A 24,792-nucleotide genomic window follows, 5' to 3' on the forward strand; every position below is an offset into this window, starting at 1 on the left:
ATTTCATACTTTCTTTAATTCCTCATGCATGTAAGGAACATGATGTATGGAATAATTTCTCTGAAAAATTTTATTATTTTTTAATAAATAAAATTTTTATATATTAATAAAAAAAATATATTTCATTATTTTATATTTTGGACGCTATTGCTTTTATAAGTTTTAGTACAAATTACAGAATAATTTTTAAATTTAATATTGACATCAAAAGTTTTATTAGACATTATATAAATTTTTTCTTTAGTGTTTTATAAAATTTGTTTTTTTAATATATATATAAAACGCATTTCTAAGATATCATGTCTTATTGCTTAAAAATTGCCATGTCATATGGCATAGTGTTTGTGTCTATAAATCATGGACCATCAGGTTATGAACCAGCAAGAGAATGAGATAAGTAAGAAAATGTACTGTACATCGACATTATGAACGTGTGAAAGTTGAAAACATGGCACATAACCACGCGAGTAATCAGCATTAAAAAGCATACTATGTTCTTTCACCTTTCTTTCCTTTTTATATCCGTATATACCAGTTCACGAAAATCCAAGAGGATATTTGGTGTATAAAATATAGCTCTCTTCTATTCTCTGGCCTATGCATAGCCTCATACACCCACTTCGATAGATTTCCCCAACTCTTCCCTCAGAATATCAAATAATCATATCCCCTTTTCCATTTTCCTGCCACCTTCCCATTTATATTTGTGTGGCTAGCTACCCCATTTCACCAATCTGCATTACTTGCCCCTCCTCTGCCTCTCTCTTTCTCCATTTCTTTCTCTCTCGATTCACCTGCTTAGTGATTAGAGACATAACAAATTAAAATGGGTGACATTGCTTGCTCTAATGGGATTAGCAATGGGAATGGAATGAATGGAAAAGGACATTCGTCTCCAAATGGCTATAGGAAGAGCTGCTGGTACGAAGAAGAGATTGAAGAGAACTTGAGATTTTGTTTTGCTCTCAATAGGTATATATGTACATACACTTATATATATATATTTTGGGGATTACAAATGGCTTGACTGGGACTAAAAATTCAACCAGTTGATACATTTCTGTTATAATCATACTCTTAAAATAATTGGTCTCTGGCTAGTCCCTTTTCTTAACTATATTCTTGCACAAGCCAGCAAGCAAGTCTCTTAATAAAAGCTAGAAACCACAAGCGAAAGTCTGATCTTTCTCCTTCTTCCTTCTTGATTGTTTTCCTTTAAAACCCCAATTCCTTCATTTTTCCCTGTAGATTTACCATCGGTTCTTCTTACCATTTCATTAGTGTTTTTCCTTGATTTCCTTTTTCCTTCTAGGACGGTCCAGCTCTTAGTCATTAGTAGCGGGTTTTGAGGTAAATATGCTTTCTTTTTTACAAACTTCGGGAAAGAATTCAATTCACCAGACAATACCATGAAGATAAGCATCGTAAAGGGAGGAGGAAAAAAGAAGAAGAAGAAAGAGGCAACACCTTTTTAATTATTTACGCGAGACAAATCCAAAATCTTATCGGCTCCTGTTAAGTAGAAATGATACGATTCAAATCCCTGGTCATAAAAAAGACAGACAAGCATCAATAAAGAAATGGAAAAACTAAGTGCTTTATGCCAACTTCACCACCTATATATATCATTTCATTTTTATTTAAGCAATCTTTTTTTATTTATTTATTGCAGCATTTTGCACACAGGAGCTACTCAGTATCAGGAAATTGCCCTGTTGGACACAAAGCCATTTGGAAAGGTTTATATTAAAAAAATGTGGACAAGCATTAATTCTATTTTCAAGAAATATATAACTAGTTACAGTTCCTGATCAAGCATTTCTTTGTTTTGTGCAACACAGGCTTTAATCATTGATGGAAAGCTTCAAAGCGCAGAGGTGGATGAATTCATCTACCATGAATGCCTTGTTCATCCAGCGCTTGTTCATCATCCAAAGTATTTCTTTTTCCTATTAACTATACAACCCATGTCATAGAATATATATGATGATTAAATTTGTTTGTTTATTTATTTATTTACTTGCTTATGATAATGTATTTTTAATACTTGAATTTAGTCCAAAGGCCATCTTTATAATGGGAGGAGGTGAAGGTTCGACCGCAAGAGAAATACTCAGACATAACAGTGTGGATAAGGTTGTCATGTGTGATATTGACGAGGTAACATTTTCAGCTCTTTTTCTAATTTTATTTGAGCTATTTATCTTACACCTCACTATCTCTTCTTTTGACTTTCATATTCTTCTTTATTCTCTTGGTTGATTTTTATCCAAAATGACTTTCTAAAGAAAATTACTATTGTCATTATTATGTTTATTCCTATTTATTTCTGTGAAATGTGAACACAAGTCTATTTTTCTTCCATTTGCTGCTCTAATCTTAGCTAGGTTCCCTTTTGTTTTATCACTCAGGAAAAATTAAAGAAAAGAAAAGAAAGAAGAAAAATTAATGAAGTGAAAAGAAACTGCTTTTCATTTATATTGCAGTGAACTTGAAATTTTGCAGTTTGGGAAATCTACAATTGTCAGGCTTCAATCACCAATATGCAACGAATGCTGTATTAAATAAATTCTTAATTCAGCTTAAGGAGTTGTCAATTAGCATAAATGACCAGAAAAATCTGTAATTTCATGGAGCAGGAAGTGGTAGACTTCTGCAAGGCCTACTTGGCTGTGAATAGAAAAGCTTTCTGTGATCCAAGACTCGAGATCATCATCAATGATGCCAGGTCTGATTCAAAATTAATTAATGCTTACTATTATACTTTCTTGTTTCATTAAAAGGAAGAAGAAAAATTATTGTGGTTTTATGCAGGAGTGAGCTAGAAAGCAGGAAAGAATGCTATGATGTGATCATAGGGGACTTGGCAGACCCAATAGAAGGAGGCCCATGCTATAAACTTTACACCAAATCCTTTTATGAGTTCAGTGTTAAACCCAAACTTAATCAGGGTGGCATATTTGTCACACAGGTACCTTTACTCACAGAGAGAGTGAGGATTTTTAAAATTTTGCAGGGGAATTAACCTGCTAACAATGTCTTGCAATTAAAATTTACAGGCAGGGCCAGCAGGAATTTTCAGCCATACAGAAGTGTTCTCTTGCATTTACAATACTTTAAGGCAGGTCTTCAAATGTAAGTAGAAAACTAAATATTTTCTGCCAACTTTATTGTTTTGTCTCTTTCTAAACCAAAAAGAGCTCAATTTTATTACTTTCCATGTGCAGATGTGGTACCTTATTCAGCTCATGTTCCTTCCTATGCTGATACATGGGGATGGATCATGGTATTAACAAATTCCATAACTTTTCTGCACTCTTTTTAGTAAATCACAGACACTGATTAATAATAATTGTTATAACAATAATAATAACAGGCTTCAGATAGCCCATTGGTGCTGAGTGCTGATGAGTTTGACCTCAGAATCAAACAAAAAATCAGAGGGGAGAACAGGTACCTTGATGGGAAAACATTTTCATCAGTCTCTATCTTGAGCAAAGCCGTTCGCAAATCGTAAGGCCATTTTGATAACTATGGTTTTAATTTTTCTGTTTTAGTCCATAACTACTAATTAAGCATAGGCTGATTAATAATTTGGGATATATAATTATCTTTATTGCAGACTGGACAATGAGACCCATGTATACACGGAGGGAACAGCAAGATTCATATATGGGCATGGCAGTGCTTACAAGCAGAATCATGCTTAAGAAATTGATATAAATTTAAGAAGAAGCCCTACCAAAAGCACACAAGTGAATTAAGAAATATTATTATTATTATTATTTTCTGTTTTTGATATGTTTATCTTCTAAATTATGAACTTTTTTCCCCTTTTGGCTTGTGTAGTTATGTACCTTAATGATATAATTAATAGCAGTGGATCCTTGTTTGTGTTTCTATTACTTTAATTTGTATTCCAGTTTAAGTAATGCCTCTTCAAGATATTTACCAATGCTATAATTATAAAAAATTATAAGCATTTTTTAAAATACTTCGTTGATCTTTCTAAAGTATTCAGTCCATTAATTTAAGGCCATTTAGGGCCCAACTCATTAAAAGCTCTCCTGTCTTCCGCAATGATAATTCAGAATGCAGATGATATAACTCATGAGAGGTGTGGATTTAAAATCAATTAGATTGCATTCGCATTATAAAATTTAAATTTGACATTTAGATTTTAAATATTTGATTTAAATTTTAAAATTTATAAATTTAAATAATTTTATTTAATTAATAAAAATAACTTTTATAAAGCAGTTCATTCTTTCACTAAGATAACTACGTTTTATGCTAATTTCACTTTTTGGTTTGAGCCTCTAGATTTTTTATATAATATTTTTTTATCTTATGCTCTTTTAAATTTTTTCACTTAATATTTTAGATTTTAAATTAAGCATACTGAAAAAACTTGCTAGTTTAGATTTAGTTTAAACTTAATATTTTAAGTTTTTCTTGAATTTTATTAATAAAATTATAATTTAAAAAAAAATAATAACTTTCATGAAAGTGCCTAAAACATGTGAAGTACATTAATTAGTAAAATAGTGAAATAGATTTAAAATAATAAATTAAAAGTAATTATTTCAAAATTTTAATTTTTAAATTTATTGTGAATATATGAGATTTAATCATATTTAAATTATTTTTATTTAAAATATTCAAATAATATATTTAATCCAAATTTATAGATTAAATCTCTCAATCTAAACATAATACAAAGATTTTATTTAAATTAAAATATGCATTTTCCATTAAATTATGCTCATAAATGCAAAACATGAGAGGTGTGGATTTAAATTTCACCCTCATAAAAAGTAGTATTCAAATAATTTATTTAAAATATATTTTATTAATATATTCAAAACATATTAGTATTCATAAAGTAATATTTTTTTGATAAAATCTTTTATTAATATTAAATAGTTAAAAATATAAGCACGAAAATAATTTTAATAATTATACACAATTAAAAATAATTACCAGATATTTTGCTCTCAATCTCTTACCACTTTATAAGAGGTTTTCTCATTTGATTTGCAATGAATTTCATTTTTTGATAAAAAAAAACTTCTATGCCGACTCCTCTTCAGTCTTTGCCAGTTCACCGGCCTTGAAACAAGGAATTTGCAAGGCCAGTTTAAAATAAACATGCAAGGGAAGAACATCAACATTATATCAAATACTAATGGCACCCATACAACCCAAAATTTCCCCTGCTCAATATTATCAAACCCATATGAAAATGAGGAGAAAAGCAAAAAACCATAGAGCATCTAGGGATTAAAACCACGCTGGACGAACTGGGAAAGAGCTTGCCCACCTCCATGATTTCCAGTCGATGAAGCTTCCAACAGCTTCACCCCATATATCACTAGAGCCAACTGCCATATGCAAAACTTTAAACAAACTCAACTGAAAAACGCCAAATTTCCGTCCAGAAGAAGGGTACTTTACCTTTAAAAGAAGACTGAAAACTAGGAGAGATGAAAAAAATTAGATGAAAAATTAGAAAAAATAGAGAGGGTTAGGGAGAGAATTGATGATCTGACGGCCGGACCTCCCCCTAGAACAACATTGAGAAACGATTGCCAGAGAAAAGCCGGAGCATTTGGTTTATGAGAGAGAAATTAACAAGATTAGTTAGAATGGTGTATGCTGTATAATACATTATTTTTGTGTATGGTGTATATTATAGTTTTATACAGGGGACAATTTCGTCTATGTACAACTTTCATTTTTCGTTTACTTTAGCGCTGAGACGGCGTGGGCCCTTGTCTACTCACCCTAACGAGCAACTGAAGGGTAAGAGATTTGTCCTCCGACTCAGCACCATCTCTCTCTCCCGTGTTTCCCATCCTCTATAAATAACTCTCCTTTTGCCATTCTGCAAACTCCCTGCCTCGATTTCCGATATTACATAAACAAACCACTTTCCTAACTCTCTTTACAAAACTCAGTCGTTTCAGCTCCTCTATTCATCTTCATCTTTGCCAATGGATTCTAGCACCAATTTCAGCTCTCCTTTTGACTGCCTCATCTTCGGTACTTCCACTGCTTTTCTTTTCTTCTACAATTTACGATCATTTGAGAAAAAGCATAATTTTTTTTTTAATGGCATTTGTTTTGAATTGATTTTTCTTTCCAAGCAGATTTAGATGACACTCTGTATTCTTCCAAGTTGGGAATAGCTGAAGCTTTAAGGAAGAACATTGACGGTAAGCATCATCATAATTAAGCTCTCTATTTTAAAAGTAAATAATAAATTCAAAACAAAACAGAAGTGACTTTTCTTTCTTTTCCTTATGTCGCATTTTCTTTCAGACTTTCTTGTTGAGAAATGTGGATTTCCAGAGAACAAAGCTTCCAGACTCCGAGTTGAGCTCTTTAAAACTTATGGCAGCTCTCTCGCTGGTTTGAGGGTAATTGCTCTTTAAAACGAGAAAAAATAACCAATACGAACTCTTTTCTTTGTCGCCTTGATTCGATTTTTCTTTTCTTTGTAAATTTATATTGCAGGCGTTAGGCTATGATATCGATGCTGATGATTACCACAGGTGATTAGGAATATTCCTCAATCTCTCCGTATTTTTAATTATGTTTCATTTTTTTTATTTAAAATTCGATTTTTAAGATTCGCGTAATTGATTTTTCTATTTTTATGTTCAGTTTCGTGCACGGAAGATTGCCTTACGATTTGATCAAGCCAGACAGTCAATTACGCAACCTTTTGCGAAGCATCACGCAAAGAAAAATTGTGAGTTTCAGAAAAGAAAAATTAAACCGACTGAATTTGAGTTTTCTTATTCTGTTTCCTTGATTCACCTTTTTTCTCATCATTTTTCTCCTCCAGATTTTCACCAATTCCGATAGAATGCACGCAATTAAGGTCCTAAAAAGGTTAGGATTAGAAGACTGCTTCGATCAAATCATATGCTTTGAGACAATGAATCCAAATCTGTCCAAATCGACGAGCCCTGATGAGTTCCCTGTTCTTCTTAAACCTTCAATGGATGCCATAAAGATTGCTGTCCACGCTGCCGATGTCGACCCTCGCCGCACGGTATGCTGCCAAAAGCACAATTGTTTGTTATTTCCCATAGTTTGGATTGCTGGTTTTGTTTGATCAGTTTAATAATTTCCCTCTGTCAATGGGTCCTAAAACGCGCTCTGGTGTGTCGTTTATTGTGTTGTGAGAACAGCTGTTCCTGGACGATAACGCGCGCAATGTGGCAGCAGGGAAAGCTGTGGGGCTTCGTACTGTTCTGGTTGGGAAAACGGTGAAGAGCAAAGAAGCAGATTACGTGATGGAGAATGTAAACAAGCTGGCACAAGTAATTCCAGAAATTTGGGTGATTGGAAAGAACAATGGTGATCAAAGCATCAACCGCACCAGGAGTGAATTAGATTCCATCCTGGAAACCACGCCCGTTGGAGCCTAAACCACGTCCCAATCAAGACTTCTTCCTTCCATCGCGTACAATTGTAAATGAACCCAGTTCCAAACTCCATGTGGGTTCCATCCAATGTGCAGATGTGTTTATGTAAATGGTATGTTCATAAAATAAAATTAGCAATTTTCCATCCGAAAATTGTTCCTGTGATCCTCAAGTAGTAATTTTCACATCAATAATGTTCATCGTCTCCCTTTTTCTATGGGCTTGCAATTCGAGAATCTTACCAATCTAGTGCTAGTGAGTCAGCTTAGGCAATAATTCAGAAACCAAGTCCACGTTTGTCCACCAATATGCGATGTCACCTAAAATGGTGTCATGAGATAACGATGTGCACCATATCACCTTCTCGACTAAGATGAAATCAGCTTTAATTAAGAAACATCAATAATTGGCTTCGAGAGAAAAAAAATTAACTTGTGTTGGAGAACATAATAATAGCGTGGCATTCATAAATGGCTGTCTCTTTCATTATTCTGTACTCATAATAATTAATCTAATATTTTAAAACAAAATTTATAATTGTTGTTAGGTGTCATTAATGATAAGACCCAGAACAATGGCATCACTAGGTGATTATAATATGTGTGAGATATTGGAGTTCCCTACTCCACATTGATACGGAAATGCGGTTGGCCAGCCTTACTTTATTAGTTGTTATTATTACGTATAGAGATAGCGATGTAAGGAGATATTGGATTGGATTGAAGTGGACGTACATATGAGCCACCACATCCTTCTAATTCTCAACTTCATAATAATTCATTACATTGCTAATTAATTAGTAATTATCAATTAGCTTTGTTCGCACCGACATTCACTCTCCTTAAATAATGTAATAGCTTATATCACTAAATTTGGCTATAAACATTCTTCCTTATTTAATCATTGATTAACTGAATTCATTGTGTTAATCCAAGTCAATAGACCCAATAAGAGAGCCTAGCCCAATATCCGACACGATGCATACAGAAAAGAGAAATGAACGCCAAAAGCTGTTCAGAAAAGGAAGCAGCCATGGATTCAATTGCAAAACCCTGAAATATTCCAGCTTTAATTTCGAACCCAGCAGCGATTGTTTATTGTTCGTCATCTCATTAACAAATTTAAATTGTGTGTCTATAATTAAGTGGCATGCCCCATCGAATTTTTTAGGGGCATTTATCATGGTTTACCTCCATCCTTACGGAAAATTAATTCCCTTCAAGCGTTGAACTTACAGATTAAGGCTTATCAAGCGACTACTGCATGAATCCAATACTTAAATCAATTTATGGGATTTAGGCTATATTTGAAAGATTCTAAATTAAAAGATCTCACAAATCATATGCATGTATAATCCAATTATTTGAATGATTACTTCCCCAAATCTTAATGTAAAAGAAAATTGCACATACAGGGAGGGTTAGCTAGTAAAAGCCCTTCCGGATCTTGGCAATTCTAGACTTGGAAGGCTTTGGGGACTTACCCTCATAGATCGACTAGTATTTAGCCAACTGAGACAATCACTGAATCATCATGACTAGAAGCTCCATATTGATATTTATTGCCGGTGAATACTAATTGAACCATTTGAAAGGAATTTACCATACCAGCTTCATGGTACAAAAGGAATCGGTTCCCTTATATGTTCAAGTACTTAACTAGCAAGTTTTGCTTCTCTTGTAGCTTCTTAGAAAGGAACACAATTACACCAAACAACAGTAAAATAATCACATAAAATCACAGATCCATCACAAATCGTAAACTTGCTTCCCAGTGAACTTCACCTCAATTGGACTCGCATTCTTTCCGATTGACCTGAAATTATGGCCAACACCTTGACGCCCGGGGTTCACCTTCTCAGGATACACTCCATCCTTAGGATGCAAATATTGGACTTCCCCATTTGGGAACACCCTGTAAAACTGGTACTTAATCTTGTATTTGGACCTGAGTCTAGTCCCAAGAGCCAAGCACTGCTCTTTCCTAGCCAGCTTAAGCAAGTTAGGACCTTGCCTCATGATAGCTACACCACCAGTGGGCATTTCAAATATTTGTTCCTTGGGTGACTGCCAAGTGATCACATAAAACTCCTCCACCTGAGCCTTCCTCAACAACCCACCAGTGCTGCCGCCAAAAATTGGCGATGGGGTATTTGGGTCCAATTCTGGTGGTGTAAAGCCCACCGGAGCCGCCTCAGTTTTTTCCTCTGCAGCAGTAGCCTTGATGGTTGTTTGAGGCTTGGAGTATTTTTGTGGCTTAGTAGCACTAGAAATTGAGAAAAAGGAGGGTTGTTTCTGTTAGAAGAAAGAATACAAGTAATGAAGAAAAGGATTGTGTATTTGTCTGTGTCTCATTTATAGAGATATTACATCTATTTATACATAAAAATATGAACTAATTTGGACAAGAATAATAATTGCTATAATTATGTTACACAAATCTCCTATAATCATGCTAATTGTTGTAATTATGCTACACAAATCTCCTATAATCATGCTAATTGCTGTAATTATGCTAACACCCCCCCCCCTCAAACTCAAGGTGGTAGCACAGGTGCCAACTTGAGTTTGCTTAAGAGATCCTGAAAGCGAGCGGGAGGATGCGTTTTGGTGAATATATCAGCGGTTTGGTAGCAGAGAGCGAGGAATCAAACATATGGTGCCATGAGCAACATGATGACGTACAAAATGACAATCAATTTCGATGTGTTTGGTACGCTCATGAAATACATCATTATGAGAAATCTGTATGGCACTTCTATTATCGCAATGAAGCATTGTGGCAGAAGAATGAGTGACACCCAAATCAGTTAATAACCACCGTAACCAAAGTAATTCAGATGTAGCATCAGCAAGAGCACGATATTCAGATTCTGTGCTAGAACGTGCAACAACAATTTGCTTTTTGCTACGCCAAGAGATAAGAGAATTACCCAAGAAGAAACAATAACCAGTTGTAGAGCGACGATCTGTCAGATCACCAGCCCAATCAGCATCAGAGTAGCCAGATAATACTAGGGAGGAGGTAGCGGAAAAGTGCAAACCATGTGATGCATACATTTTGCATAATCATTTATCCCAAGCCCGGATAAAGGAGGAGGGTTACGGTAGGTGACAACCAGCGTAAAAATTTCGTCACACCCTATGATATGGATTCAAATGATATAAACGTTGGGGCGTCCTCTACTAACGACGCGCTACATCCGGTGTAGTGATAAATATGCAAGGGTGTAGGGCGTTCACCGAAAGCGATGCGCCATGCCGGCGCCCGGGTGTGGTGTTAAGTGAGCAATGGTTCCCACATCATGGACGGGTGTGGGTAAAGAAGTTAGTCCATAAGACAGATAATAGAACAAATAGTGGAACAGAACACAAGATAGACATAGAAAATAATAGAAGATATCATAGAAGGAGACCAATTAGGAAGGAGCAGGATAGGAGGAGGATCAGGGTTGGTACTTGGAATGTTGGATCACTTACAGGAAAATTAATGGAGCTTGTGGATACCTTGGAAAGGAGAAGGGTGAATATTGCTTGCATTCAGGAGACTAAATGGGTAGGAGAGAAAAGTAAGGAAGTGGGTAATTCAGGGTACAAATTGTGGTTTACCGGAAAGGAGAGAAACAAGAACGGAGTGGGTATAATCATAGACAGGACATTGAAAGATGTGAAAAGAGTAGGAGATAGAATTATACTAGTAAAGCTAGTACTAGACGGAGAAACAATAAATATAGTTAGTGCTTATGCCCCACAAATAGGACTAGACAGTGAGAGTAAACAAAGGTTTTGGGAAGATATGGATGATTTAATGCAAAGCATACCGAATGAAGAGAATGTTTTCATTGGTGGAGATTTGAATGGACATGTAGGAAGTGATAGGCAAGGTTATGAGAATGTGCATGGAGGTTTTGGTTTTGGCAGTCGAAATGAGGAGGGAAAAAGCATCATGGATTTTGCTATGGCATACGACCTAATACTAGCAAATACCTACTTTATAAAAGAGAGTCACATTTAGTGACTTTCAAAAGTGGGCAACATAGAAGCCAAATCGACTTCTTCTTAACCAGGAAGACAAATAGAGCTCTATGCAAGGATTGCAAGGTCATTCCAGGAGAAGCTTTAACAAGTCAACATAGGTTGGTGGTCTTGGATGTCAAGTTTAGGAACAATTCAAGTAAGGTCAGAAGAAATAGTGTAGCTCGAACAAAGTGGTGGGAGTTCAAAGGAGTAAAGCAAGTGAAGTTCAAAATGAGCTTCTTGAGTCCAAGTATGGAAGCTAGATATGGAGGCCAATGATATGTGGATACAGATGGCATCAAAGATTAGAGAAGTAGCTAGAAAAGTACTTGGGGAGTCTAAAGGACATGGACCACCCTCAAAAGAGAGATGGTGGTGGAATGAGGAAGTACAAAAGGTAGTGAAGAGAAAAAGGGAATGGTATAAGAAATTACCTAAATGTGATAATAATGAGGCATATGAACAGTACAAGATAGCAAAGAAAGAGGCAAAAGGCGATTAGCCAAGCAAGAGCAGCCTTTGAAAAGTTATATGAGAAACTTTGAACTAATGAAGGTGAGAAAGATATTTATAGATTAGCAAGGAGTAGAGAAAGGAAATGTCAAGATCTCAATCAAGTTAGGTGCATTAAGGATAAAGAAGGAAAAGTGTTGGTGAAAGATGAGGACATTAAAGAAAGATGGAGAAATTATTTTAATGATCTCTTTAATAATAGTCAAAATGGAAATAGCGTGAATATAGATTATAGAACAATAGAAAAGAATGTAAATTATACTAGAAGGATTAGATCTTTAGAAGTAAAGGAAGCACTTAAGAGAATGAAAGTAGGTAAAGCCTGTGGACCCGATGAAATACCAATTGAAGTGTGGAAGTATTTGGGAGATATGGGAGTGGCATGGTTAACTAAATTATTTAATAAGATTCTAAACTCAAAGAAAATGCCTGATGAATGGAGGAAGAGTATTTTAGTATCTATTTTTAAAAATAAGGGAGACATACAGAGTTGCTCAAACTATAGGGGAATTAAACTCATGAGCCATACTATGAAGTTGTGGGAGAGAGTTGTGGAGCATCGACTACGTCATGATACTTCTATCTCTCTCAATCAATTTGGTTTCATGCCCGGTCGTTCAACTATGGAAGCGATCTTTCTCATTAGAAGCTTGATGGAGAAATATAGAGATGGGAAGAAAGATCTACACATGGTTTTTATTGATTTGGAGAAGGCTTATGATAGTGTTCCAAGAGAGGTCTTATGGAATGCGTTAGAACAAAAGAGGGTATCTATTAGGTATATACAAGTATTGAAAGATATGTATGAAGGAGCAACTACTATTGTGCGCACAGTGGGAGGGGACACAAGAGATTTTTCGATCTCAATTGGATTACACCAAGGATCAGCCATAAGCCCTTACCTTTTTACATTAGTTTTATATACAAGAGAGTATTCCTTGGTGCATGATGTTTGCGGATGATATTGTTCTGATAGATGAGACACGAGAAGGAGTCAATAGGAAGCTAGAACTTTGGAGAAGTACTCTAGAGTCAAAGGGTTTTAAGTTAAGTAGAACGAAGACAGAATACATGCATTGCAAGTTCAGTGAAGGCCAAACTGGTGATAGGGAAGGAGTTAGTTTGAATGGAGTGGCACTGTCCCAAAGTAATCACTTTAAATATCTAGGCTCAGTCCTTCAAGTAGATGGGGGATGTGAGGAGGATGTTAGTCATAGGATTAAAGCCGGATGGTTGAAGTGGAGACGTGCCACGGGAGTTTTATGTGATCGTAAGATTCCCAATAAATTAAAAGGAAAATTTTACCGTACAGCCATACGACACGCTATACTATATGGTAGTGAGTGTTGGGCACTGAAAGAGTCCTACGCATCTAAGATAAGAGTTGCAGAGATGAGAATGTTAAGGTGGATGAGTGGCCATACTAGACTAGATAAAGTCCGTAATGAAAGTATTAGAGAAAAGGTAGGAGTGGTGCCAATTGAAGATAAGTTGAGAGAAGGGAGATTGAGGTGGTTTGGTCATGTGAAGCGTAGACATACGGAGGCTCCAGTTAGACAAGTAGAGCACATTAGGCTAGAGGATAGAAAGAAAAAAAGAGGTAGACCTAAATTGACTTGGAGGAGAGTAGTACAGCATGACTTAGAAGCATTACACATTTCTGAGGATTTAACCCAAAATCGTTCAGAGTGGAAAAAGCGAATCCATATAGCCGACCCCAAATTTTTGGGATAAAGGCTTAGTTGAGTTGAGTTGAGTATTTAGGTTTAATTTCATAGCCATTTTATTTGATTATTAGTCACTTTTAGCTAATTTCATTAGTTATTTAGTTAGTTTTTCATAATTGTCAATTTTGGATTAATTTGTAATTTTTACTTTGTTTTGTAGGAAAAATGGTATTTTTGAAGGACTGAAAAGAAATTTTGCCATTGAGGAGTGACTTCTACAGCCAAAGATGTCAAAAACAAGTTTTCAAGTGGAAATATGCATTGACAAAATTGCGCATAACTTGCCGCATAAGCTATGCAGATCCGCATGAGGAGAAGAAACACTGTTCCAACACCTGCCGAATTGTGCATAAGGAGAGTGCATAGCTTATGCAGATTCACGCCTCCCTTATGCAATCTCACGGAAATGTGCATAACCTATGCGCCAAGTCATGCAGTTTTGCATAAGTGAACCAGAAACAGCCGAAAACTGCATAAGGGACTGCATAACTTATGCAGTCCACTTATGCAGTCCCACAAAGATTTCATTAATGAGCTGGCAGAAGATTCCCTCAGAAAATCCCTCCTAACACACACCATTTTAGGGCTCCATGTCAGAAAATGCTATAAATAGCCCCATTTCCCATTTTAGGAATAGGGGAAACAAGTAGAGGAAGAAAAGGAATAGGGGAGGCAGCAGCTGAAGAGTCACAATTATCTCCCACTCCATTTCCAACAAGATTTGGAGATTTCTTTCTTTTCTTACATTTTTCCTACATTTCTAGTATTTAGTTTCTTGTTTCTTAGCTTAGATTAAAGCTTTATTTCCTTATAAACTCAGATTTCTTGTAAACATTATGGATAGTGAGTAGTTTTACTTTGATTCTGGAGTAAGGGATGTAATATTTTAGTTATTTTTGTGGATTTGAACTGCGTTAGTCCCAATTTAATGAATTTATGAGGTTTAATCCATTTCTTGTGTGCTTATTCACATGCTTAATGAAGGGCCCCATTAAGTTATGTTCTTAATCCTTGGTTGAAGCACCGAAATGAGAAAACCAAGTGATAGTTAATCAAGAAATTGGACTTAATTAACTTAGATCTAGAAATAGACTAAGGGTTAAGAGGGTTTTAATAGATTGATTAAAGAACCTAATGGGTCTTGTTTAATTTTAACTCCACGAAAGTAGGATTAAGTTAATTAAGGCACTCTTTGTCTCACTTGAAAGAGTTTTCAAAGGATTTTAGAATTAATCTCCTTTAAACCCATAAATTTCATGGATTGGGCTAGCTAGGGAAAATCCCAAAATGACTTAAATATGAACCCTTAACTCCAGAATCGTCTTTCATCAATTATTGCTTGGAATTTTACTTTTGAGTGTTTAGTTTAATCTCATTTTATTAATTTTCATTATTATCAATTTCTTTATTTTGCGAATTATTAAATTAGTCATTGTTTAAATTTAGTTTTGCATTTTCATACCTTATGCTTCAAATTCCTAAATTTCTTTTATTAATTTGATTAAAATACAATTTTAACATATTTTATTTTATATCAAAAATTCAATCATTAACACAACTCCTCGTGGGAACGATATCTTTTTCTATACTACTTGAACGACCCGTGCACTTGCGATTGGGACACATCAAGTTTTTGGCGCCGTTGCCGGGGAGTTGTTTGTTTAAGATTGAATTCTTGATTATTTTAGTTGTTTATAGTTTTATCTTTGTTATCTTTTCATTTTGTGTTTGTTTGTTCTTTTTCAGGTACCCTTAATCTTTTATGAGAAGAGCTAGAAGCACAAGTGATACATCCTTATTGTTTAATCCTGAAATTGAGAAATTTTGTAAAGCCAACAAGAAAGAAACCAGAAAAAGAAAAGAAACTTTGAGAGAAACTGAATTAGAAGCAGACATGGCTGATGAAAGAATCAGAATTGGTGGTGGTAATGCTGGAAATAATCGAAACAGTGAAAATGCAGCTCATGGTGAAGAAGTTGTAAATGCTAATGTTCCTAAGGGAAGTATGATGGATCACGCATTTCCTCATTTTGATGATTTATGAGAGAGTATAGCAAGACCAAGAATTGATGCAAATAGTTATAAGATGGATTTTGGAGTACTACAAATGATTCAGAATTCTCAATTCAGAGGTCATCCTTCAGAAAATCCTCATACTCATCTTAAGAAGTTTGTTATGATCTGTGACATGCAAAAGCAACCAGAGTATCGATGATGCAAAGAAGGCTAAAATTGTTTCCATTCTCTTTGAAAGATAGAGCATTGGATTGGCTTGATTCTTTACCTCACAACTCAATTACAAATTGGGAGCAGCTCACTGATGCATTTCTTGCCCAATACTTTCCACCTGGAAAAACTCAAGAGTTGAGGAATCAAATGATTGCTTTTAGACCAAGAGAAGATGAGACTCTTTATGAGTCATGGATGAGATGGAAGGAGTTGGAGAGACAATGTCCACATCATGCCATTCCTAAATGGATGATAAACCAGAATTTTTACACAAATGTCACTCCTGCTATCAGAGGAATCATTGATGCTCAAACTGGAGGGGAATTCATCATTAAGCATGAAGATGAAGCTTATGAGTTGTTAGAGAAAATAGCAAAGAATACTCATCTTTGGAGTAGTCCAAGAGGACCAGCTCCAACTCAAAAGAGGCAAGCTGCTGGAATGTATGAGCTTGATCCATTCAACATGATCAATGCCAAATTTGATGCACTCACTAATGTCCTTGCTAAGAAAATGGAGGATTTAAGTATGCTAGTCAGTTCATCATCATGCTCTGGGAATTCTCAACAAGTTACTTATGCAGAAGGAACAATGAGCTGTGGAGTAGATTATCCTTCATATGCTTGGAGGAATCATCCAAATTTTTCATGGGGGAATCAGCAAACTCAAGCTTTAACTCAGAACTTTCCACCACAACAACAAGGGCATCAATACCAACAACCTTGGCAACCACCACCTAGTTTTCAGCAAAAGAATGCAAATCCTGCACCTCTACCAAAACAGCAAGAACAAAGTTCCACCACAGAGGCTTTATTACAACAAATTCTTGCTAATCAAACTAAGCGTGATGAAGAGTTGAGAGAGATGAAAGCAAGGCTGGAACAAATGCAAACATACAATAGGATGCTGGAAAATCAGATTGCACAATAGGCATGCCCATCAAGTACTAATTCTAAGGGGAAACTTCCTAGTCAAACAGAAAATCCAAGGGAGCAATGTCATGCCATCACACTGAGGAGTGGTAAAATAGTGCATACTGAGAAGAGTGAAAAAGTTGAGAAGAGAGAAAATGAGAAAGATGTTGAGAGAGATGAAAAACAAAAGAGTGAAAAAGGGAGTGCAAGAAAAGGTAAAGAGGAGGTTGGAGAGAAAGAAGAGAAATATATACCTCCAGAGCCTTACAAGCCACCGCTTCCCTTTCCACAGAGATTTCAAAAAGCCAAGATTGATAAGCAATTTGGGAAGTTCTTAGAGGTTTTAAAGAAGCTATATATAGATGTGCCTTTTATTGATGCTCTTTCCCAAATGCCTTCTTATGCTAAGTTTTTGAAAGAAATTCTCTCAAACAAAAGAAGACTTGAAGATTATGAGACTGTAGCCTTAACTGAGGAATGCAGTGCTATCCTCCAAAGGAAACTTCCTCCAAAGCTCAAGGATCCAGGGAGTTTTTCAATTCCATGCCACATTGGGGAATCATGTTCTATAAAAGCTTTATGTGATTTAGGGGCTAGTGTAAGCCTTATGCCCCTCTCCATTTATGAGAAGCTCAACATGGGAGATCTTAAGCCGACCCACATTTCTCTTCAGTTAGCTGACAGATCAATTAAGTATCCTGAAGGGATTTTGGAGAATGTGCCTCTAAAGGTTGGGAAATTCTACATACCTGTTGACTTTGTCATATTGGACATGGAAGAGGATTCTAATATCCCAATCATTTTGGGGAGGCCTTTCCTAGCTACAGCTAGTGCTTTGATTGACGTAAAAGGTGAAAAGCTCACTCTCAGAGTCGAAGAGGATCATTTAGTCTTCAACATTGGCAATGATAAGAAGAAGCAACATGAAGATGTAGACTCTTGTTTGAGAATTGATATAGTTGATGAGTTAGTAAAAGAGCACTTTAGAAAGAGCTATCCGAAGGCTTCTCTTGAAAGTTGTCTTATCCATGAAGGGAGTATCAATGATGAAAATCCAAAAGAGGTTGCATTTGCACAACATTTGAATAGTAATCCACCTTGTCCTATGGCACCAATCTTTCAAGTTGAGCAAGTGGAGAAAAGTGAAGTCAAGCAACCATTTCTCAAAGAAAAAGATGCACCAAAGGTCGTCAAGAAAGAAATGGTTGGATTTTTAGACAAAGCAACAAGGATCTTCTCATATGATGGAAAGAAAATGAAATATAGATTCATTGAAGAACCTATTGGAAACAGAGGCAATAAATTCCAATTTCAGCCACCATGAAACATGAAAAGAGTCTAGCTAAGGACTATAAATTAGCGCTCTTGGGAGGCACCCCAAGTTCTTTAATTTTGCTTTTGTTGATTTACTTTTATTTACATTACTTTTGTTTTTATCTTAAATCTCCCCAAATTCAATTTTTGACATTGTTGAATCTTGTCCCTTGTAGATGTATTTCAATGAAGAAAGGCTGGTGAACTGCTGAGGAGTGATTCTTAACTTGAAAATTTTGTCCTTCAAACTCTCCCAAAAACTGTGCTGCCTAACCTGTGCAGGGGCTGTTATCTGGTTTATGCAGAGGAAAAATGACATTCTGCAGCAAAGAGGGTGTCTGCAGCAGATTACTTATGTTCTTGGTGAGGTTGGGTGTGTAACTTTTAAGTATATGTGCTTTTAATGTTAATATGGTGGTAAGTGGGTCATCTTTGTAGTTTTGAGTTTATTTGGGGTGTGAGATTTAAGATGAACATGCTGCATTTTCTTGGCATGACTTGGGGAGTTCATCATTTGTAGATAAATGCAACTTTATGCAGATTTTATTGAGTTTTAATGTGCTAAATGTTGATTTGCAGAATTTGAGTCAAAATGGCATGGGTCACAAATGCCTTTTATGCAGGATTCACTTTTACAAGCATGTGTGATGTAATTTTGATGGATTTTGTATATATTGATGTGTTTTTGGTGATAATTTCTCATGATTTATGCTTAATAGAATTATATTTCTTCATTCTAGGGTATTTTTTCACACTTGCAAATCATTTTCCATTGCAATCTCAATCTTGTTGAATTGTGCATAAGCAACTGCATAGCTTATGCAATCCTGCATAACCACAATTTTTGCCATTTTTCATCTCTATTGCAAAGTGCATAAGAAGAGTGCATAGCTTATGCAATTCTGCATAGCCTCATTTTGTCAAAATTCATATCTGTCAAACCTTGCATAAGTGAGTGCATGACTTATGCACAACTGCATGACTTCAAATCCTGCATTTTCTCTCTCTGCCGAAGTCTGCATAAGGAGGGTGCATGACTTATGCACTTCCGCATAATCAGAAACTCTGAAATCCAAAACCTGCCGAGAGGTGCATAAGCAGAGTGCATGACTTATGCACAACTGCATAACCACCAACCCCAAATTCCAAAACCTGCCGAGAGGTGCATAAGCAGAGTGCATAGCTTATGCACAACTGCATGACCACATTTTCCAAACACCAAAATCTGCCGAGACCTGCATAAGGAGGGTGCATAGCTTATGCACTTCTGCATAACCACCAACCCCAAATTTCAAAACCCACCAAAAAGTGCATAAGCAGAGTGCATAGCTTATGCACAACTGCATGACCACATTTTCCAAAAACCAAAACATGCCGACAGGTGCATAAGCAGAGTGCATAGCTTATGCACTTCCGCATGACCACTCTCCCTGAAAGTCAAAACTTGCCGAACAGTGCATAAGGACAGTGCATGACTTATGCACTTTTGCATGAGCTATTTCTCTGAAGTCCAAAACAAGCCAGAACTTGCATAAGTTAGTGCATAAGCTATGCACTCCTGCATAATCAGTTTTTCACACCTTTTTATCACCCACCGAAACATGCATAAGAGAGTGCATAAGTTATGCACAACTCACTTTTCACTTATGCAGTTTTTACACAAACCCTGTTCAAATCAAATTTGTTTTCGGCACCATTTTTCCCACCTCCATCTCCCGATATTCCTGTTCACTCCTTTTTCCCCCATGTCCATTTATTCCGGCATTACCTCTCCTCTTCTTCTCCACTCCTATTTTCGCCGCATTTGCCCTAACTTTTCTCTGCATCTTTCACTTTGTGCATATTTGTCCATACTCTGTATATATTTGCATGCTTCTACTGGTGGTTGCACATTTTCCCTTGCTCATCATCATGCAGCAGCTTTTGAATATACTGCATAGGCTATGAATACCCTTATGCAAATGTTCTGCATAGCCTGTGCAGTCCTTATTGCCACTCATGCAGAACCGCACAGCTTATGCACCTGTTCTGGACAGCACTTTACTCTGCATAACCTGTGCAGCTTCTTATGCATCCCCATTATATCTTGAATTCTCATCTGCTCCATACCAGGTAACTCTTTCTTTTTGCTCTTAAATCTCACAATTCCTGGTAATTCCTGTTTACTTTGAGTTTTGATAATACACTACTTGAGACATTGAGGACAATGTCTAATTTTGAGTTTGGGGGTGCACATTTTGATTTTTGCTTCATTTTCACATTTTGAGTATAGGAGCATCTCATCCCATTCCATTTACATATATTGTAAATATTTTACATATACATCCTTACATACATATACATAACACATTTACACACACATTATACATCACTTAGAAATTGTACACATTGCACACAAATAGACTTCCTCCATTTAGTTAATGCATTACTCATTTTTAGGAATCATGCATCATGCATTAAAATCTTTTGCCAAATCCCTTGAGTATTGAAAAGCTACCTATGAGAGTGATTTGACTTACCTTTAGTTGGGCTTGTGGATTGAAAGTCTCCTAAGAGGTGCAAGGTTTTGAAGTGTCTATCCCTTACCTATATCTTCTTAGCCAAAAAGCCACCCAACTAGTCCTTTAGAGATTGAAGTGTTTAGAGGGAGTTATTGGATATAAGGTAGTCAAATGATGTCTCACCAATCCTAGAACAAATTTTCTAAACCTTTCAAGGCGAAATACCAGCTTGTACTTGAAAAGAGAGATGATTAGGCATTCTTTGATTTAAACCTTCTCATTTTAAACCTTTGGCCCTTTTCTTAATTAAAATTGACCCTTGCAAACCCCTTTGAGCCTTTTTACCCCTAATTTTTCTTGAAATCCTTATTGTTACCTAGCCAATGAACCAAACACTCTAACCTTTTTCATGAGAATAATTATTTATAACATTAGGTACAAAAAAAAAAAAATTCAATAAAAGGGAGAAGAAGTGCTTGTCATCTTGTAAAAGTGCTAGTATATGTGCTTTTCACCATTGTCATTCAAAATGAAAGAAATCCACCCAAAGTATTAAAACAAATGAGTTTGGGGGTGGCATTTTTAGAGACAATCATCAAAAGAAAATGCAAGATACAAGTTTAAAGTATCAAAATGTCCCTCCATTTTTGTGCGTTTTGTAAACTATGCTAGCACTTGACAATTCTCATTGTGTATTTCTCTCCTCCATATATAAAAAAAGAGAAAAAGAAAAAAAAATAATAAAATAAGAAGTGTACCTTATGTTGTCAAGATTGAAAATATTCTCATGCTTTGAATCCTTTTTACCCATCTTTCTTCTTAGCCTCATTTTGAACCCCATGGCCCCATTACATCCCTAAAAAGACCTTTGATCTCTTGATAGTATTTGCTACATTAGTGGAGATGGGAGTAGGGAATTTGCCTATGGGATTGGAAAACTATTCATTCATTCATTCAATTCCATCATTCCATATAGAGACACTTTGACTATTGATTGTCCTAGAATTCCTTTTGAGCATGACTCTCTCTTTTGATTGGTTGTTTTGGGGATTTTGAATGATAATTGACTTGATGGCTAAGCGGTGAAAGCTTGGATAAGCATTAGATTCTTTGCATTTTGAAGGATGGGTATATGGATTGCTGGTATGGCTAAAGGTGTGTTAAGTTACTTTAATAGGTGATTTTCATAGCTCTTTGGATAAGGTACCGCTAAAAATTGCATCACACTTTAAAGTTTGCTTGAGGACAAGCAAAAGCTTGAGTTTGGGGGTATTTGATGCATACATTTTGCATAATCATTTAGGTTTAATTTCATAGTCATTTTATTTGATTATTAGTCACTTTTAGCTAATTTCATTAGTTATTTAGTTAGTTTTTCATAATTGTCAATTTTGGATTAATTTGTAATTTTTACTTTGTTTTGTAGGAAAAATGGTGTTTTTGAAGGACTGAAAAGAAATTTTGCCATTGAGGAGTGACTTCTACAGCCAAAGATGTCAAAAACAAGTTTTCAAGTGGAAATATGCATTGACAAAATTGCGCATAACTTGCCGCATAAGCTATGCAGATCCGCATGAGGAGAAGAAACACTGTTCCAACACCTGCCGAATTGTGCATAAGGAGAGTGCATAGCTTATGCAGATTCACGCCTCCCTTATGCAATCTCACGGAAATGTGCATAACCTATGCGCCAAGTCATGCAGTTTTGCATAAGTGAACTAGAAACAGCCGAAAACTGCATAAGGGACTGCATAACTTATGCAGTCCACTTATGCAGTCCCACAAAGATTTCATTAATGAGCTGGCAGAAGATTCCCTCAGAAAATCCCTCCTAAAACACACCATTTTAGGGCTCCATGTCAGAAAATGCTATAAATAGCCCCATTTCCCATTTTAGGAATAGGGGAAACAAGTAGAGGAAGAAAAGGAATAGGGGAGGCAGCAGCTGAAGAGTCACAATCATCTCCCACTCCATTTCCAACCAGATTTGGAGATTTCTTTCTTTTCTTACATTTTTCCTACATTTCTAGTGTTTAGTTTCTTGTTTCTTAGCTTAGATTAAAGCTTTATTTCCTTATAAACTCAGAATTTCTTGTAAACATTATGGATAGTGAGTAGTTTTACTTTGATTCTGGAGTAAGGGATGTAATATTTTAGTTATTTTTGTGGATTTGAACTGGGTTAGTCCCAATTTAATGAATTTATGAGGTTTAATCCATTTCTTGTGTGCTTATTCACATGCTTAATGAAGGGCCCCATTAAGTTATGTTCTTAATCCTTGGTTGAAGCACCGAAAGGAGAAAACCAAGTGATAGTTAATCAAGAAATTGGACTTAATTAACTTAGATCTAGAAATAGACTAAGGGTTAAGAGGGTTTTAATAGATTGATTAAAGAACCTAATGGGTCTTGGTTAATTTTAACTCCACGAAAGTAGGATTAAGTTAATTAAGGCACTCTTTGTCTCACTCGAAAGAGTTTTCAAAGGATTTTGGAATTAATCTCCTTTAAACTCATAAATTTCATGGATTAGGCTAGCTAGGGAAAATCCCAAAATGACTTAAATATGAACCCTTAATTCCAGAATCTTCTTTCATCAATTATTGCTTGGAATTTTACTTTTGAGTGTTTAGTTTAATCTCATTTTATTAATTTTCATTATTATCAATTTCTTTATTTTGCGAATTATTAAATTAGTCATTGTTTAAATTTAGTTTTGCATTTTCATACCTTATGCTTCAAATTCCTAAATTTCTTTTATTAATTTGATTAAAATACAATTTTAACATATTTTATTTTATATCAAAAATTCAATCATTAACACAACTCCTCGTGGGAACGATATCTTTTTCTATACTACTTGAACGATCTGTGTACTTGCGGTTGGGACACATCACCATGAAAAAGAGTGCCTTTGATATAACGAAGGATTCGAAGTACTGCAGAGAAATGAGTTGAGCGAGGAGCAGACATAAACTGGCTGACCAGATGAACAACATATGAAATATCAGGTCGAGTCACTGTGAGATAAACAAGACTCCCGACAAGCTGTCGATATAAAGTAGGATCATCAAGAGGAGTGCCATCAAAAGGTGTAAGTTTGCAATTGAGCTCCAATGGGATTGATACTGTTTTGCTATCAGTGATGCCTGCTCGAGAAAGTAAGTCGGATGCATACTTGGCTTGAGATAGATAATAGCCATCAGAATTTTGAGAAACTTCAAGACCCAAAAAATAGCTGAGAGAACCCAGGTCTTTCATTTCAAAATGTTGATTGAGATAATGTTGTAACTCTAGAATACCAGATGAATCATCTCCTATTATTATCATATCATCAACATAAAGCAACAGAAGAACAATACCACCGCTACCGCGAGTGAATAATGCAGAATCATGTGGACTAGAGAGAAAACCAAGTTGAGCAAGAGTGGAACTAAATTTGGCAAACCAGGCCCTGGGAGCTTGTTTTAATCCATATAAGGCTTGTTAGCATATAAACCTCTTCTGTTAAATCACCATGAAGAAAAGCATTTTTGACATCCATCTGGAAAAGTTTCCATTTACGAACTGCAGCAATAGCTAAGAGACTGCGAATAGATGTTAATCGGGCCACTGGAGCAAAAGTTTCTTCTTAGTCGATACCATACTCTTGAGTGTACCCTTTGGCTACTAAGCGAGCTTTGTAGCGTTCAATAGTTCCATCAGAACGGGTCTTGATTTTGTAAATCCATTTGCAACCAATAGGGGTCTTGTTTGGTGGAAGATCAACTACATCCCAAGTATGAGTTTTCTCTAAAGCCTGAAGTTCGCTACCATAGCTTGCTGCCAAAGAGGGTCAGTACTTGCCTCACGATAAGAACGAGGCTCATGAAGGGTTGCAATAGTAGAGTAACAGTGAAAATCAGAAAGATAATGAGGAGTTTCTCTTATACGGGTAGAACGACGAAGAGTAGTGCTAGGAGGAGATGCAGGCGCAGGTACTGGATCAACAACTGGTGCCGATTCAACAGGGGCAGGTGTAGTTGGGCTAATATTGAGCACATCACAATCACCTGGATCAGGACTTGGAAACAGCTCTTTGGAGGAGTCAGTGAAAAATAGAGAGGCAGTATTGACAGAGTGATGAAATTTGGAAAGAGA

The 24,792-nt window shown here is 35.9% G+C and overlaps 3 protein-coding genes, 1 long non-coding RNA gene and 1 other non-coding gene across 5 annotated transcripts; 2 read left to right on the forward strand and 3 right to left on the reverse strand.

The window, feature by feature from the left end:
* The first annotated feature begins 404 nt into the window (after positions 1-404).
* LOC110673168 (thermospermine synthase ACAULIS5) lies at positions 405-3,905 on the forward strand. The gene is made up of 10 exons (XM_058136888.1): positions 405-972; positions 1,673-1,739; positions 1,842-1,936; positions 2,058-2,160; positions 2,640-2,728; positions 2,815-2,971; positions 3,060-3,135; positions 3,228-3,286; positions 3,377-3,513; positions 3,623-3,905. Exons 1-10 carry the CDS (start codon positions 827-829, stop codon positions 3,708-3,710), a joined length of 1,017 nt encoding a protein of 338 aa, XP_057992871.1. The 5' UTR covers positions 405-826; the 3' UTR covers positions 3,711-3,905.
* A 1,253-nt stretch (positions 3,906-5,158) lies between these two features.
* Positions 5,159-5,519, reverse strand: LOC110673154 (uncharacterized). Its single transcript, XR_002498450.2, has 2 exons — positions 5,458-5,519; positions 5,159-5,384 (listed from the first exon to the last, which is right to left on the reverse strand). It is a non-coding gene; the product is annotated as an uncharacterized LOC110673154 (long non-coding RNA).
* LOC110673153 (uncharacterized) lies at positions 5,378-7,656 on the forward strand. The gene is made up of 7 exons (XM_058136827.1): positions 5,378-6,045; positions 6,153-6,218; positions 6,325-6,422; positions 6,520-6,557; positions 6,670-6,757; positions 6,854-7,063; positions 7,203-7,656. Exons 1-7 carry the CDS (start codon positions 5,997-5,999, stop codon positions 7,440-7,442), a joined length of 789 nt encoding a protein of 262 aa, XP_057992810.1. The 5' UTR covers positions 5,378-5,996; the 3' UTR covers positions 7,443-7,656.
* A 1,112-nt stretch (positions 7,657-8,768) lies between these two features.
* On the reverse strand, positions 8,769-19,978 carry LOC110673192 (photosystem I reaction center subunit II, chloroplastic). Its single transcript, XM_058137204.1, has 2 exons — positions 19,859-19,978; positions 8,769-9,733 (listed from the first exon to the last, which is right to left on the reverse strand). The coding sequence occupies exons 1-2, from the start codon at positions 19,976-19,978 to the stop codon at positions 9,188-9,190; spliced, it is 666 nt and encodes a 221-aa protein (XP_057993187.1). The 3' UTR covers positions 8,769-9,187.
* LOC131174285 (small nucleolar RNA R71) lies at positions 16,056-16,163 on the reverse strand. The gene has a single exon (XR_009144533.1). It is a non-coding gene; the product is annotated as a small nucleolar RNA R71 (small nucleolar RNA).
* Positions 19,979-24,792: the final 4,814 nt, after the last annotated feature.

Source organism: Hevea brasiliensis, chromosome 15 (genome assembly GCF_030052815.1).
Source record: "Hevea brasiliensis isolate MT/VB/25A 57/8 chromosome 15, ASM3005281v1, whole genome shotgun sequence".
Taxonomy (NCBI): domain Eukaryota; kingdom Viridiplantae; phylum Streptophyta; class Magnoliopsida; order Malpighiales; family Euphorbiaceae; genus Hevea; species Hevea brasiliensis.

Bases quoted from the DNA above. Each gene is read 5' to 3' on its own strand.
- LOC110673153 (XM_058136827.1), top strand. From the start codon at position 5,997: ATGGATTCTAGCACCAATTTCAGCTCTCCTTTTGACTGCCTCATCTTC. The intron at 6,046-6,152 runs GTACTTCCACTG...CTTTCCAAGCAG, and splicing joins TTTTGACTGCCTCATCTTCG to ATTTAGATGACACTCTGTAT. The intron at 6,558-6,669 runs GTGATTAGGAAT...TTTTATGTTCAG, and splicing joins GATGCTGATGATTACCACAG to TTTCGTGCACGGAAGATTGC.
- LOC110673168 (XM_058136888.1), top strand. From the start codon at position 827: ATGGGTGACATTGCTTGCTCTAATGGGATTAGCAATGGGAATGGAATG. The intron at 2,161-2,639 runs GTAACATTTTCA...TTCATGGAGCAG, and splicing joins TCATGTGTGATATTGACGAG to GAAGTGGTAGACTTCTGCAA. The intron at 3,514-3,622 runs GTAAGGCCATTT...TCTTTATTGCAG, and splicing joins AGCAAAGCCGTTCGCAAATC to ACTGGACAATGAGACCCATG.
- LOC110673192 (XM_058137204.1), bottom strand. From the start codon at position 19,978: ATGCAGAGAAAAGTTAGGGCAAATGCGGCGAAAATAGGAGTGGAGAAG. The intron at 9,734-19,858 runs GTGGGAAAAATG...TTCTTCTAACAG, and splicing joins AGGAATATCGGGAGATGGAG to AAACAACCCTCCTTTTTCTC.